This window comes from Catharus ustulatus, chromosome 1 (genome assembly GCF_009819885.2).
Source record: "Catharus ustulatus isolate bCatUst1 chromosome 1, bCatUst1.pri.v2, whole genome shotgun sequence".
Classification (NCBI taxonomy): Eukaryota; Metazoa; Chordata; class Aves; order Passeriformes; family Turdidae; genus Catharus; species Catharus ustulatus.
Genome location: NC_046221.1, coordinates 64490488 through 64507675, shown reverse-complemented (window position 1 = coordinate 64507675; position 17188 = coordinate 64490488). Strand labels below are relative to the sequence as shown.

General features: G+C 35.8%; 1 protein-coding gene across 3 annotated transcripts in view; it reads left to right on the top strand.

The window, feature by feature from the left end:
• Nucleotides 1-17188, top strand: part of CDKAL1 (CDK5 regulatory subunit associated protein 1 like 1) — a 393288-nt gene that overhangs the window by 297701 nt on the left and 78399 nt on the right. For all 3 annotated transcript variants that reach the window (XM_033061554.2, XM_033061574.2, XM_033061564.2), the window contains exon 13: nucleotides 5664-5726. In XM_033061554.2, coding sequence (XP_032917445.1) covers nucleotides 5664-5726 — 63 coding nt within the window. The remainder of the gene's footprint in view (nucleotides 1-5663; nucleotides 5727-17188) is intronic.

The window sequence follows — 17188 nt, the reverse complement described above, 5'->3', positions numbered from 1 at the left end:
CTGAGATCAAAGAGAATGGTTCAGTGGTTTCTGATCACTTTTTTAAAAGCTGTTGTGCAGACCAAAAAGCAATCTGCAAACTTTGATAACATGGTGGTTCCAGTGGCTTGGCTCATATCTCTGTTGTGGTTATAGGTACACAGATGTAAGCCTTTATGGATTGAATCTCCAAGCAAGGCTCTTAAATGTACCTTGGTTGGGTAGTTGCTATCTCCCTCTCTGGTGTTTTACCAAGTAATTCTGTGGAGATTAAAGTTAGTCCAGTGGGTGTCTTTGGGTAGGGTCCTACCTGCTTCATTCTAATTTATTAGAGTTCTGAGTTTGAAACTACCCAAAGCTTTTGTAGTTTTGAGATCACAGATGTAGCATAAGGGAAAAGAGAGACACAGCTTTTTTACCGATCAGAAGATGGATGCTACTGAAGTCAGAGAATGCCATAACACAAAACATGTTAGAAAGTGCTGTTTCCGAAAAGAAAGATCCGATCTCATGGTTTTGCAAATGTCTGTTTTTCTGGAGTCTCTGTGCTTTCAGTTATACTGGAAAGGAAAACTATGAAAATGCTTGCAAAGCTGCTTCATTTTTCTCCCAAAGTGTATCAGAGTTGTAGTTAATTTTTTCCTTGACTCACTAAGTTTAATATGACTTTTAATTCATTAGATACTACTGAAGGAGGTAATGTGGTTTTCCAGACTGGTTTGAAAGAAGAACTCAGTATTGCTGTTGATCGTTAGCATGCTCAAGGATGGGGGTGGGATGCTTTATAAACTCTAAATTAAATAAGGTTCCTGTGGCAAAATAATTTTTTTAAAAATTTTGATCAGCAGTATATAAAAGAGAAATGGGGGAGATGATTGGTAAGTGAGGGAACAGAACTGAAATAAATACATTAATCTGATCGCCTTGACACATGTTATTATTCACTGTACTCATGAAGGAAGAGTATTTGAACAGAAACAGATACGTGTTCTTGTTACCGAAGACAGCCCTGTATACTGGAATGATTTTAAATCATGGGAGCAAGAAAACAAAGGCAAGAGAACTTTGCTGGCAATATATTGATGCTGAGGCTTTCAGTGGAACTGCTGGAATCTGCAGATCTGTCATAGTATTAGGCTGGAATTATTAAGAACTTTGAAGGTGCAAATAGGCTTTATAAAACAGAAAGTGAGTCTAAAGGAAAGCAGTAATACCTTCATATTGGGAGTAATTTTGTCCCTTTTATTCCTAGATGAAAATCTGATTTAAGTAACTTCTAAGTAATCTATATATATAAATGCCTCAGTGATATTGTAGTTCTCCTTCACAATAAACATTGACCTATGACACCATGCTTGAAAAGAAAACAAACAAGTTTTGGGCTACATTAAAATCATCTGAAAGACAGGTAATTATCACCTGAATGTGAAAAGAGGATCACAAGATAAGTGCGATATACATGTGTGAGCCTACATGTTTAGTATTTGTTGTAATGATTCCATTTGTAAAATTATTTTTCTTAAGTATATTCTGATTATATAAATTTGTTATTAGAATAGCCCTACTTTTACCTTATTTTCACACCATTATTTGGGAAAAAAAAATTCTAAAGTAGTCAGCACAAAATTCTATGCTGGTTTACTTGTGCCAAAAATATTTCAAACGGTTTTAGATTCCTTCTGTACTACAGGGTTCACTGGGTTTTTTTTGTTTTTCATTTTTTCATTTTCTGTTGTTCTTTAAGTGATATTTCGTGATTAAAAGTAGCATGATAATCCACATTATAGTTCATGTAAAAAGTTTTATTATTGCTAAAAATCAATGCATGAGAAAGAGTAAAAACACCAAGACCACTAACTCAGCTTTATTGGTGTATAGTTCCAGACTGTTGTCAAAGGAACCTTTATTGTTATGATACCTTAAACATATAATATGCATATTGGATCACCAGTATCCCTTTAATAAATCCCAGTAATCAAAAATCTGAGACCCAGTAAAATGAGAGAGAGAAAGGAAATAAACAGAGCAAAGTGTGTGTTACTTGCATTGCTTATCTGCTTGCAGGATGGGGAAAATAATGAAATTGTGGTAATGTGTTGTTTCCTTTCTACTAACAGTGTCTGTGTGTTCTGTCATAAGAAATGTCATTAGTTAATGTTGGTTTCTGGTTCCTATTTTTATAAGTATCTTGGACACTACTTGTCTTTTCAGAAGAAGTTAATTACTTAGGTGTATTTTAGTAAGCTTGAAATAACTCAGAAAAGGTATTGCTTTATTTAGGAAAACCATTCCATCCTGTCATACTTATGTGTACAAGCATATATGGTTTTACAGTATTTAACTCAGTTCTGCAGCAACATTTTAATTCATTCTAGATCAGATGTTCACATACTTTCTCTGCTAAAGATATAAAAAGTATTTCCTTTCTATCTCCTATATAATGTGGTATTTTTGCAACTTTTTAAAACAGAAAACTGAAAATTTGTCTTTACAGTCATATGCACATACAACCATATTTTTTAGTGGCTCACATCAGTATAGGATGTGAATTTCTCTCTTTATTTGTGTCATCTCATCTCCCTGAACTTGTTTCTGTAAGTGCTGCAAACTTAGGACGATCTATCACTGTATGGCAAGCCTGAGAGAAGTACAGGAATAAACTATGAGTCTGATGTTGCTATCTGACTCCTGGAATGTCGTTTCATGCTAATTTGAAAGAAAATAGAGTATTTTTCAGAAATTATTAGAATATATCCTCTGTAGGTCTGTGAAAAAGTTAAAGTGGAACAATATGATAAGATAGTCCATTTGCCTAAGTTCATAGAGGGTTTTTGAGTGGCTTTTTGTGATGTGATTTTTGACAGCTTTATTGGTACAGAACAAAGGACTGGAGAATCAGAACATTGAAAAGAAAGAGTGGGGAAAGAAAACTTTTTATGTTGGTCAAAGGGTACTTGAAAGGAATGTTGGACTAAGCTGAGGGAACATAAATAGGGTTAAGAGAAGAATGTTACGAGAAGAAATTCTGAGTAGACCTGTGTAAATAGGTAGTTTAGGGACTGAAATAGACCACTAGAGGAGATAAAGGAGAAGGAGCTTTTGGACTCCTTTTTCCACTGTAACATCTAGATGTGGAGAGGCCTGTTTTACCTTCTGCTCTGTACTGCATGGAGGTGAGCTGTGAACCATGCTGCTTATTATTTCAAAAACTTATTATTCATATCAGGTGGCTCATGCCAGTTGTAGGAGTTGAAGACATTACCATTGGAGCAGCATGAATTCCTTGTCCTGTGTCTATTTTGAGATACTCCATATTTCTGGGTTTTAGAGGTCTGAGTTAAAGTGAACTTTTTGTTGTAGAAAGGCAGAAATTATCACTAAGCAACCTTGACTCTGTTCTTATGACATTTTTATCTCTGTATATTCATATTCTGTACAAAACAGTGCTGTTTAGATTTAGTTCAGCTAAGCATATGGGGCATCCTGGGAATTTCGGGGCATTTCTTCATCTGCATCTTGAGAAGTTTTATTTCACATTTTTCTCCATTAAGAATTTCCAGCATTTCCCCAGTCAGGAGAGTTTGGTTTGGTAAAAAAAAAAAAATAAAGCTTTTGTGGAAATGTAGGAAAGAAACCATCATTTTCTATAGTAACAAAAAGTTGAAGACATTTGTCAGTGTGTTTTATAAGGGAAGCCATCTTCACTCTTTGTCTATCTGAGTGTGTAACCAGGATTTTGGCAAGAGTCTGAGGGTGAAGGGTGGGTGGTTTTCCATCATGTTGTTTTACTGAGTGTTACTAACATAATCACAGTCAAAATGAATGCAAGAGAAATAGTCTTCAGTAACAATGAGCAAAACTTCGACCTTTTCTGCATTCTGTAGGGTTTTCTTCCTAGAAAGATTAGTGGGGTTTCCATAATCCAAAGTGAATTGCTTTTGTCTTCTTCTTGCATGGTGCTGTATTAAATTAGGCTTTTTTAAGCAAACTTTCAGTAATAATTTTTGTATCTCTTTTAAATTTATTATCACATTTCTCCAGATAATTTTTATAGCATTTTAAGTACAGTAATTTCATAATTATAAGCCACACCGTTTTGATGCCCCAACTCGGAAGAGCAGCTTACACTCAGGAGCAGCCAATATATGAACAAAGTTCGGAAATTTCCCAACCCGAAAGTGTGAGCCGCGGGCAGAGCCGAGCTTGCGAATTGAGCACCTGCCAGTAAAACCTGCGATTGCGCGATTGTTGCAAATTGGTTACTCTGTTGCACGGCAGAGGGAGCAGGCTCCCGCTGGCACCGCGAGGCAGCGCTGGGCCAGGGCGAGCCCAGCGGCCGCCCCTACCGAGTGGTGCAGGGCAGCACTGGCTACCCCTGCTGAGCCAGTAAACCCCTCGATCACGCGATTCCTTTACTAATTCGTTACTTTGTTGTACGTGGATCCTTGCTGCGAACTAAAGTGCGGTTTATAATCCGCTGCAGTTTATATATGGACGAAGAGTGAAATGTTGCTGACACCCCAGAAGTGCGGCTTATAGTCAGGTGCAGCTTGTAATTGTGAAATTACTGTACTTTGACTGTCTACAGCTGTACTTCCAGAAAAGAAGTAATTGTAAGTTGCTTAATCTTTCAGTGAAAGTAAAAACTATGTAAAGAAAGAAAATACATAGTTCATGTTGCATGATCAAAAATTACTAAATTACCTATAGTTTCCAAATAAATGTTGCAGTCATGCAGCTGTCTATTTAGTTCCCAGCATGCTGGAAACATAAACAGTTCTTTCCACTTTAGCTGGAAAACTATTTTCACAGAAACAATGGCTAAACAAGACACTGGTACAGACTACAAGCAAGGAGTTCTTGCAGTTGTCTCCCCTTCACACATTTTCCAACATGCAATGCTTTACCTTCCCAGCTATGAGATAAGCAAACATTGATTTTGACATAATAAAACTTTGAACCAATTTGTGACTCATGCCTGCATTAAAGACAGAGGGTGTTTTTCTTCTCGCCCTGCCCACCCTCCATAGGATACAGTTGAGAAATTCTATTTAACTTCAGCTGAAATCACTGAAAGGTCTTTGACTAAATTCAGTAGGAGCTGGATCAAGCAGGTTTTGTTTTTGAACTATGCTCTGAACAGAAGAATTTTTTTTTCCCTTGCCTTGGCATTAAATGACATATCACCTATTAATTTTCCACAATCAAGGCAATGAGAGTATTAGCATCAAAAGAAATCGGCATATAGTAAAGTATTCTTCTTCAAACTGACTTCCTTTACACCTAATCTCCTATAGGGCAATATCACGTGTACTTGCTAGAATAGTAGGCAAGTCTTTGCAAGATTGTAGCCTGATCTCTCAGTTTTGTTATCTGTACTCTAAAATACTATTCATGATATATTGTGCAAAAATTAAACCTAATCTGAATTGTTTACACATTTCACTGATGTTCCACAGATTAGTGTTTATTATTTATTAAGAGTATTTTCCTTAATATTGTTAATATATATGTTAATTGCTTCCTGTAATATTTAATGTCCTTAATCTGCATACAGTGCTCTTCATACGTACAGTTTCATTAACAAAGCAAGGAGAGAATATGTTTGTACCTGCATACAGCTTTTTTCTCTCTTTCTCCTGTAACTTTTCTAATATGGCATATTTATTAATATTCCTTTACAGAAAAAACAGAGAACAAAGGATCTGTCCCAGCTGTTTCATTCATACAATCCATATGATCATAAGGTAAGAAAAAAATATGCTATGTTTGTTGTTAAGAAAAATTCCAAACATTTGTGGTAACTATGTTTCTTGTTTAATGCAAAATTGAGAAGAAAGGATAAAATTGAAAGTGCTAAGCATGTTGCTTAAATTCTACTGTCACATAAATGTTTCTTTGTTTCTTTAAGCCAAGCTTGAAAAGGTGCATTTTCTGATTTGTGAAACCAATGACTGCATTAACCTCATAGAGGTATAATTTATAGACTGGCACTAAATCCTGTAAAGTGACCGTATGTGGTATTGGATTCCCATCCTTTTTTCCTCTCTGTTTAGGAACTGTGTTACCCTAGAGTATGTTGCTTAGCCTGTTGTGTCAATTAGGCCCTGAGATACATGATACTAATGAATTATCTATTGATCACAAAAGCATTGTTAGAAGAGGCTCCTGTATGAATAGCATGGTGGTTGTCTGGGGGAAGAAGTAGAAACACACATTATCATTGTAACTTGGTCCCTGTTTGTAACATCTGGGGAGAAAAAGAAGGTCCTTTCTCATTGCAATGTGAAATTAAAAAAAAAAAAAGTTGTTGCAAGAAGATTTTGGAGAACCAAGAGACAGAAATCACAGTATTTCTGTGCTATAGCTGTGTCATGGGATTCTTCCAGATAATATGCAAAAGAGAGCATTAAGCAGCAGATTGAAGGGAAGTTAAGTATGTTTTTTAATATTCTCATGGAATTCCTCCTATCTTTGATGCCTCTGTGGGCATATTCTTTTAACAAGTGCTCAAAACCCTTTAAACTTTTGTCAGCAATATGAGATGTCTGTCTTTGCTACTTCTGTTTTGAGAAGTGTGAGTCACTTTGCAAGTATCCATTAAAACAAAGAAAGATCTGAAACATTTCTGTTGTTATTTAGACATTTCAGAGGAAAGTTCTCAACTCTATCTCTTCTTTTCCTGGCCATGTACCAAATACATTGGAAAAAACAGCTGGGTTTTATATTCGGTAGAAGAAGGTGGCAGATGTATGTGCATCTATCTCTTTTTATGAACACATGCACATATATGCAATATATGTGTAACTACACATATGTCAATGAAAATACAGTGTGTAAATTAATAGATTAAATTTATCAGGCAGGTTGTTGCTGTGAAAGTTCTGTAGTTATCAGCTACTTGAAAATTTAGTTTAAAAAAACAATGTAAACCAGCAGTTACATTCTATAACTTTAATAATTGTACCTGATTTCAAGTTAAATTCATCTCTGCTTAGTACTTTTTTTTATAGTCTCACATTATTTACAACGATTGGTAAAGCTGATATTAATGGCCTGTGAAAATGGCATTAGTGGAGAAACATGAAGAATAAAGAAAACTAGTCTGATAAGATTTTCCATGGGATTGTTGCATTTTTGAATTGAAGCATTTTAAGGTAAATGTAATAGTAAGTCAATTAAGTTCTAATAAGGAAAGGCAGCTGATGAATGAGAAACTTTGATATTCCTCTCCATGTCTTGATTCTCCTGTACAAAACACTTTTTATTCATAGTACAAGGAAATTCCATTATTCTTTTATTAGCACTTTTAATGGAACTTGGCCATTTGTAACTCCTGCTGTCTTCCTGCTCATATCCTTTGTGGCATTATATCAAAGTATTCTCAAATGATTTTGGCTGCAGTTGTGAAAACTTCTGCACTCTTTACAAATTAGTCATCAAGCAATGCAGAATTGAATATAAATGCTTAAATATATTCACTTTTGATCTTTGTTTTAGGACCTTTAATATATTATTAAAAGTTTCATGGGTGATTTTTGTATACCTCCACTCCTTTGTTACTTCCAAGCACATCCTGTATATATATCTGAGAGTGCAAGTGCAGGGGAAGGGACAAGTGAACGTTTTTATTAAAGTTATGGCCTTTCCTTGTTTTCCATTTGATATAGTAAAGGTTTTCCTTCTCCTAACTACTTCCTATTTGTGGGCTGCAACAAGCTCACTGCAGAGGTCTTGCTCTGTACTTTTAATTTTCACCTCAGCTTCCAATTCCACAACTGTTGCAGTCTAGGGGAGGGGTTTTAATTTTTGTATTAAATCTAACATTAGTTGGGAAGAAGTTATTTCTAGTGGAGGTGTATATTAGCTTTGCTCTAGTTCTGTTTTGTTTGATTTATATGGCCAAATGATTTGAGGGCAGGATGGGGGCATATGTTGTTTGCTATTTTGTAGATCATTTTCAGGAAGTGTAAAAAGGAGATTTCATGATGGCTTTGTAAAAGCATTGGTGATGGAGGATCATGGCATGAGGGGTTGGAATTAGTGGTTTCCAGGATTATTGCTTTGTCAATTAAAAGATTTTTCTCTGAGAACCTTTCTAAAATCGAAGAAAAACTTAAGGGTAAGTTGGTGCTTAGTAGTAGTAATTAAAACAGATTTGAAAATCTAATTAACTACCATGGCTGAAACAGGACTTGCTATAAAGGTTTGATAGTACTTCATCTTTTTATGATGGGATATCTCATAGAAAGGAGAAAAATCAGTCAGAAAATCACAAAGTATTCATTCCTCCATGCTCTCCTTGCACTCACTAAACCAGAAAGTGATGTTTTGATGAGGTAACCATTCTGACCTTACTAACCTTGTTGCTATTTTTGCATAGCACACCAATAGCTCTTAGAAACAGTAACTGTTCCCCTGAAAATGTTGCCTCAATATACATTTGCCCATCTAGTGTAACTTAGAGCATCCTGAAAGACATTTAAATGTCTGTGGACTTTCATTCCCGGATGAAAACTCAGTGCTTTTATAGAGATGGAAACAGGGATTTGCTTTCCCTTCCGCTTCCAGGTGTTGAGTCTTATCTTTTATCCAATGTAGCCTTAATTCAGCAGCAGAGTTTTCAAATTACTCCTACAGAAGGGACGGAAAAGCAGGAGATACTCTGCTGATACCAGGCAAGAATTAGCTGAGCTCTGGAGTCTTTAATGCCTAAATAAGTATAAATTACAATCTAAGTTGTCTTCTCGTTGTTCAAATGAAACCACTCAACAGCAAATCTCAAAAATTGCCCATTGGTTATATGCTTATCCTATCCAGGCAGATTTAATCCTGCTCTCTTTAACCTAGTGTTACTATAGTGCGTTAAAGAGCCTCTGATTATGGAAACTGCAAGTCATTCAAATACTGTGGACACAGGGTCTGTACCACAGACAAAGCTCATTTTAGCATCGGTCTTTAATGCCTAGCAAATATATTAAATTCTTGGTGTCAGACACATAGAAAGAACTCCCTTTTCTCAGTTTTTTCTTTAGTTGTTACTAAAATTAGTATCATCTAAAATTAATTATTTTCAAAACAAAATTATTGCTTAGGAAATGGTGAGCAATATCTTGTTCCAGGTGTGTGATTGCCATTTGTTCGAACTTATTTCAGTTAGCTTGTGTAAAAATACAAAGCACTCTATTTGTACATTTAACCATTTTTGTTCTGAAACACTTGCTTTTTCATGTTTATGTAGAGTAGAAATAGGTATGGTCTGACTTTCTTGAGAGTCAAGCTCTGATTGCTGTGTAACTTTTCTCGTGTTAGCAATAGAGCAATAGAGCAGCACCTCCAGTTTTATATACAGTTAATCTTTTTCAAGAACATTAGAAAAAGATAATAAAATAAAACTGTACCAACAACAGCTTTAGTGTTTTAAAATGTAAAAGAAGATAATAGAGGAGCTATATTCTGGCAAGTTTTCTACGAACTCATTTAATGAAAGATAATTTTTGCACACAATTTTTCCAGTAATTTCTGCTGAATTTTTTTTTGTGTGTACACTGTGAGGTTTCACTTTTCACACAGTAAGAATTTTATTCTGTCTGCAGTAGATGTTTAGCTCAGAAATAATGGAATTGGAGCTCTGTCCCAAATGACCCTTGCTCTTTAAAATTTGCAACCCAGTTTTTTAAAAGCTTTTAAAGTAGTTGTTATAATAGTTTACGGGGTCAAAACAACAGATTTTATAAGCTTAATAGGAGTTTCAGGATCCAGTATGTACCTAATGGCCAAATTCAGAAGTACAGAGCCCTGTTTCCTTTTCTTCTTTTTGTCAGATGAGTTTAAGTATTCAGTCTAGCCCTAGAGTGTTTGTTTAAAACTATAATCCTCAATTTTTGCTCTGCAAAATAATGTTTTTATGTATTGTAAGTACAGTATATCAGAACTATTACAGAACTATTATTTTGCTGCTTTGCCTTTTTGGGAGGCTAGCCAGGGATACCTTAGGACATGTCCATGCACACCTCTGGAAGCATGGGGCTGTTAGAGTGAGAAATCAATCCCCTGAGAGCTGTGCTTGAAACTCAGCTCCCTGTTTGTTTCTGCCTTTTGCAACCTGAATCTCTTGCTGTACAATAGGGCATGATCTATTAAAAAATAAGGTCATGTCTTACACCTTTACAGTTTTATTTTAGTATGTACTATGTCCAGCCCAGTAAGAAACAAAGACAACATTCATGTGATTTGAAGAGAATTTTTTGAGAGATTTTCTCCCAAACTGAAGGTGTGCTCAGGATTAAAAAAAATTAGTTGCTATTTCAAAATGTGCTGCAATTGATGCAATTCTGCTAAAGTAATTGTAAAATCTTTAAGCCTCATGCTTCTAATATTCTTTATTAACACGTTTTGGAAATGTTACAACACTCAGAAGAGCAAAACCCCCTAGACAATGCCTGTGTGTTTGGCAGGTTATATGGACCATACTGTATAATGATACACAGTTAAGTGACAAAAAGTTTTTGTGGGTTTTTGGGGTTTTTTTGTCAGCTCTTAGCCTCATAAGCAATTTTGGGAAGCAGGTAGTTATGTCCTGTTGTCTTTGATTATGGCAGATATGTACATGACTCACTCAAGGAACATTAATAGTAAGATTATGTAAGACTGTTCTTAAGGTAATAATGGCTGCTGCCACTTAGAGACCTATGATGTTTTCAAGCAGTTATTTCAATTGCATATAGACCCTATTTTCGATGGAAAATAAATAATCTAGTGTCAGTTTCCTTAAACTGAGGCTTATTCTGCTGAATTCTTTGGCTCTCTTGGACAGTTGATTGACTCTCTGTGTTAGAAATTTTTCGAAAATTAGGCTACCACGCATGGAAAGAAACTGTAAGTAATGGAGGGGTGAAACTATTCTCACAGTGAAACAGACAGGGGCCACTATGAAACAGGTGGGATGTCTTTTGGCACTGCCTTAGGAGACATATCTGTATACTCTAAGTGGTTTTCATTGACAATAACACATTAATCATAGCAATGCCCAAGGCAGTGGCATTGTCTAGGAATCATCATGGGCACCTGTGTGAAACATAAAATATTGAAAAACATGTGTAAAGTGCCAGGTGAAGGGTGAGGGTTTGGAGTCAACTAGCTTCTGATTTAAAAAAAAAACAACCCTGCATTCTTTCCACCTCTGTACTGTTCTTGGGGCCTCTGGGAACAGTTGGCAGTGGAAGGGGAGTGGAGGGTGTGGTGGCAGCACTGAGAACCAGCAAAACTGTCTTCTCCAAGATGAGGACTCTTCAGTTCAGCAGCAGAAACACGGGGAGATGGAAATGCAATCACTGATGTTGGGACCAGTTTTCCTCCTCATAAGCTGCTTTTTTTCATTTGTCTCCCATGTACAGAGACTCCTCCACAAATAAGCCAATTTGAACAAAAGAAATTCTGATGTCTATCAGAAGGAACCACTAAAATGCCTGATGTTGGCTAATTTTCTAATGGCAGATATCACCACACTACTCTTGTTAATTAGGTCCTAAAATTTTATTTTTAAGACATGTCTGTACCGTGGTACAATGTCTTTCATAAGAGGACATGTAAATTGACATATTGGACACATGCAGAGTTGGAAGTGTTGCCATGAGAGTAGCTGGTGAAGAACTAAAATGTAGTTGCAGCACTAAACATGTGGCAGATGAGATGTACATCTTTCTGTGTTCATAGTTCCTGATCATTCAGACTCTGCCTCTTATGTGTTTACCGCTGTCATCTTTCAAAGCTACTGGCATTAGGAAGTAGTTTGTTTTACATGTGAGGCATGGCAGCTAGCATTTAAGTAAAGAAACTTGGATGATTTTTGGAGGCTGGAAATGTGAAATTACAGAACTGCTGAAAATCTCAAGCAATTTTTATTGTTTTTCATAAGGATAGTAATGTTTCTCGGTTATTAACTGTGTTTTGTAAGAGGTGTGATGGAAGTACTGTGCATGTGTTTTACTTTTAACTGGTTTTAGGCTTCACTTTAGAGCCAGAAGAAAAGAAAGCAGTACTGAGGTACTCTGTCAACCTTCAGGTTTTTTTTGTAATTACTTGGGGATATGATGCTGCAAAATAACACAAAATCCTTTTAACCTGCTTTCCATTTATTCCAGGAACTTCATTGTACTAAATTGTAAGGCAACTGTGAGGTTGCAATGTCTGTGATATAAGCCATGATCTGAATTTTCTAAAGGAGGTGATCTGAATTGTTGTTTTGTAAGATGAAAAGGTTTTTTAGGTTATTGCTGAAAAGGGCCAGAGCCTTTTGCTATCTCCTGCCTTGAAATAGATTTTGGATGTAATTTAATATCTCAGATGTCAGGTATGACCGCTTTTTATGGAAATACTCTTATTGTAACCTACATCCATTCTTCTCTTGTTCCCTTCTCTCATGTTCAGAGCTGCTTTTTGGAAGAGGTTACATAAAGCTGTTTTGTGCTCTTGATATGATGTAAGGCTTCAAAGAAGACTACTGAAAGAGAAAAGCAATTTCTATTCGGAAGAGCCGTGCAGTGGCTTCATCCTAATGGCACACTTGAACATTACTTGATGATAGTGAAGAAAATCTAATTGCCTCAGAAGCTCCTGCTTATTCTTGACTTAACTCTAAGCTACATTGAAGTTTGTGCCATCTGTAACACAGAGCTAATACGGAGATAGTTTAGAAGAGGCTGTTCATATGCCAGGAATTGTTTCAGGGTTTGTAGAGAATAGGCAAAGAAACAAGGCAAACACTGCAACAAAAGGGTCTACTTCTCCATTGTGTATGCTGTAGAAAAATACATATTTGCTCTGTCTTAATTCTGTGGCTGAAGTGTTGTGATTAAAGAATAGCAGTCTTATTTCAAGTGCATATTGCATCCAGAAAATCAAAAAACAAAGAACCCACTTTCTGAATTTGTTGCTCTAAAACCAATGCTTTATTGGTTGGTTTTGTTTTAGAAAAAGCCTAGAATATATTCAGAGAAGTATATATATGATTAGTATATATGAGTAATATTTTGGCTAAAACCATATTTAATGCTAGTAAATTTTGCTGTAGTTGAACATTTAAAGCATCAAACCTTGTCTGATGCTAACTGAATTGTTACCTCTATTCCAGAAGGGAGGTTTTTCCTGTTTTAGGACAGAGAGGTATTTTTCATATCTTTTTTAAATGACCTTTAAAAAAATTGGTTAACAATACTCTGCTAAATCATGTTTACATCTATGCACAAAGATGTACATGTGCTCTATGTTGATGTATGTGCTTAGATGTTGAACAAGGTTTCCCAGGTACCAATGTATTACTGAAATATCTTCATTAGTGATCTTTAGAACAGTTCCAATAAATGAACTCATGAAATCCACATATATCCCTCACCCCACGTAAAAACACATATACACATTTTCAGTTAAACAATTGTAAAAATAGTGGTTATTTACTTCACAGTTTTTCTCCTTGGTACATACAGCATGCAAATGCTACTTGGTATAGTAGATTGCCTGAAATAAAGATATTCTACTTCCAAAAAAATATTGAAATGTAAAATAAGAGACAAGTTTTGCAGTGAGATTAAATACGTGCCATATGAGCTCAATGGCTAAAGATTAAAAGAATTAGTTTCTATTTCAAAATGTGCTGTAATTGATGCAATTCTGCTAAAATAATTGTAAAATCTTTAAGCCTCATGCTTCTAATATTCTTTATTAATGTGTTCAGGAAATGTTAAAACGCTCAAAAGAGCAAAACCCCCTAGACAATGCCTGTGTGTTTGGCAGGTTATATGGACCATACTGTATAATGATGCACAGTGAAGTGACAAAAGTTTTTGTGGGTTTTTGGGGTTTTTTTTTGTCAGCTCTTAGCCTCATAAGCAATTTTGGGAAGCAGGTAGTTATGTCCTGTTGTCTTTGATTATGGCAGATATGTGCATGACTCACTCAAGGAACATTAATAGTAAGATTATGTAAGACTGTTCTTAAGGTAATAATGGCTGCTGCCACTTAGAGACCTATGATGTTTTCAAGCAGTTATTTCAATTGCATATAGACCCTATTTTCAATGGAAAATAATCTAGTGTCAGTTTCCTTAAACTGAGGCTTATTCTGCTGAATTCTTTAGCTCTCTTGGACAGTTGACACTTTGTGTTAGAAATTTTTCGAAAATTATAATACATGCCATACGAGCTCAAGTGAAACAAATTTTTTGATGCACATTAATCTTTTTGTTACTTTCTGGAGAAGGACATTATCTTTTGCTGCATGTCTTGTATCCTTTACGTACTTTGTCCATCATTGATTGATACTGAGACAAAAAAACCCAAAAAAAGGATAGGTGTTTTAGGATTTTTCAAATTAGTTGCTGAAAAACCTTGATATCACAAAAAATAAACAGACTCAACCTTGTTACAGTTTTTTAAAGCTCCCTTCAATATTGTGTTAGTGTGAAAATCACATCAAAATGTGATAAAGTGTGTAACCAGCATGGGCATTTCAAGTTCAGGTGTCTTTCCTTCTCTATTCCTGAACACCACATTTGACCTTTCTCTCTCTGGCTTTGTAGTTTGTAGTGGATAGGATTTCCTGTTTATCTCCCACCTTTTCCTGTTTCTAACCCCTCACTCTTTATTCTACTGCCATTTCTCCCCTCAAAAAATAAAAGGGTTTTTCATTTATGTAGTCTACCTTCTTTCTTTCTGTTCCTTTCTATCTAACTATTCTTTCTGTAATATCTTCTTCAAGTATTAATATTACATTCTCACTCTATTTTGTTCACCTGCCCTTCTGTTTTCCTTGTTTTGTTTTTTTTTCCTCTTTATGGAGCCCCTTAGTATTAAGCTGTACTTTGTCACGGCATTAAGGTGGCTGTGGGAGGGGAAGGTATCAGTGCATAAGGTGTAGCAGTGCATGAGCACAGTGTTGTGGAAACCCATCCACAGAGGTGGTAGTAAAGTCCCCCATTATTTAGACTTTGCTGTTGATGTAAGTTATGACCAAGCTCTTCTACTTGCCTGCTTTTAACTAACCACTTACCAAGAGAAGTTTTGGGAACTTCCCTAATAGATCTGGTAACTGTCTTTATGTTCTGATCCCCATCTTCTCAATGGAAAATTGTGTACCGTAATTAATTTGACAGCGTAGTTAAAAATTCTAGGTGTCAATCAAGTAGGCATCAGTACTTTTATTACTGGAATATTTTGTATAATCATCTGGTACCCCAAATCTTGGGTAAGATTTTTACTTTCTTCCATGGAATGAGGATATTCCATTTATTTTTCTCCTTCGTTATTCTAATTTAAATTTATATTTTTTTGATCCTTTGACATAAAGTTGTGAAGGAGGTGTGGATTTTTTGACTTTTTGTCTGATAATAAGGTATAATCTTCTGCACAGATTTGCATATATGAACATATACACATGTACTAAACCCCATAATTAACAAAACCTTTGATTTGAGGTTGATTCCAAGTATCATCCAGAAACAATCTTATATATTTTGCAGAAGTCATACAAGAATAGGATAACATATTTTTTTTCCCCATTTGAAATAAGTCAGCACTGGCTACTTATTCCATCTTCTGTTGTCATTTAAACTCTTGGAACTAGAAACGTTCCATTAGTTTATATTTTGTTATAATTTCCTCTCTGCACTATATTCCACTTAAAAGCATGAAGAGAGGTTAGTTATCATACAGTTGAAAAGACAAGTCTCAGTAAAGTGGCCATGTAAAACAATAGATATAAATTGGGCATTAGATTGCTCTACACAGGAAGCTAATTCTGCTGTCTCTCCATGCAGTGCAGTTTGAAGCCACTGCCGGTGTGAACTCAAGAGCTCTGCTTTGAAGGGCAGTTGGAGGAGGAGTCTCAGAATCTACCAGTAAACCACATGGATTTTCCATGCATAGTCTTGGTGATCATCCTAGCTGTGTGTGAGATCTAGGGCTCTCTCAAACATGCTGTCAAGTGGTTTTGCAGTCAGTGTTCCTGTGTTGGAGGGAAACTTTCATGATCTCAGGGGGCAGAGAGTGGTTATATTTAGATGTAATTAGACAAACATCCTGTGACTTCTACCAGTTGCTCATCCTTTCTGGGAGTTGTGGGATGAGTGCTGGACAATGTCAGTTTTCTGATGACACTGTATGCATGTTTACAGCAAAATTAGCAATACTTAGTTAAATGTCCTAAGTACGAACATTTGCTACTTCTGTGAATTACAGTAGGCTTGTTAGGCTTTCAAACCTTGGTCAACCTTGGTCAAGCACGGAGACTGAGTCAGTAGACTTTGAGTTCAACCTGCAGTGTGGACATGACATGGAGAGTTGGGTCCCAGTTCAGGGTGAAAGAAGCATCATAAACACACAATTTAATTTCAGCTGTACTTGGGCTTTAGTGTATCAGAAGGAAGGACTCGTGCAGGCAGTAGGAAGAGAGGTAGAAACCTGAATTTATGATAAGTGCACCTTAACAAAGCCTTATCCATTCCTTTAATGTGACATATTAATTTTTTGTATATTTTTTTTCTCTGTATTTTGGTATTTTAAGAACATAGGAGACTTTTTATCCAAAAAACTGTACCCATCCAAAGAGGGATAAAAGAAACTATGCATTCTTCCATGAATTTTTTGAGGGAATGGCTCCATTATGAGATGCTTCTATGGCACTGTCTTCTCTAGAATTTTCTTAGAAGTTCAAATTTTTATGAGATTCCAACATCCAAAAAGCCATCTTTCCAAGACACTGTAGATTATTCTGTAATTCTAGAAACTGTGCTGTTTTGATTTGCTTTATGTGAAGTATAAGGTGGTTGAGGGGCTAATGATGAATTTAGGGTTTGGGATCTCATGGTCATCAGGATAAGAATGGGATGGGGGGTTTTTACATCTCCTTAAAGGAACAAGAGCATTACAGTTTCTTCGTGATATATGGGAAATTTTGTAATACTACTGAAAGCAAGTAAGAAGTTGATCTTGAAAGATGGCATTTTAGTTTATATAAATGCTGCTCTAGGTCATGTTTAATTTTTCTTCTACCCATTTTTCATGCAATCATGACAGTCATAGCTAGTTTCCAAGCCTTATAGAAAAAGATACGGATATACAGGTAGCTTGTGCAGGCGTTTAAAACAGAATGTGAGATTTGTGTTTGTACAAAATATATTTCTATGAAATTTGATATATTTGATATATTCTCTTAC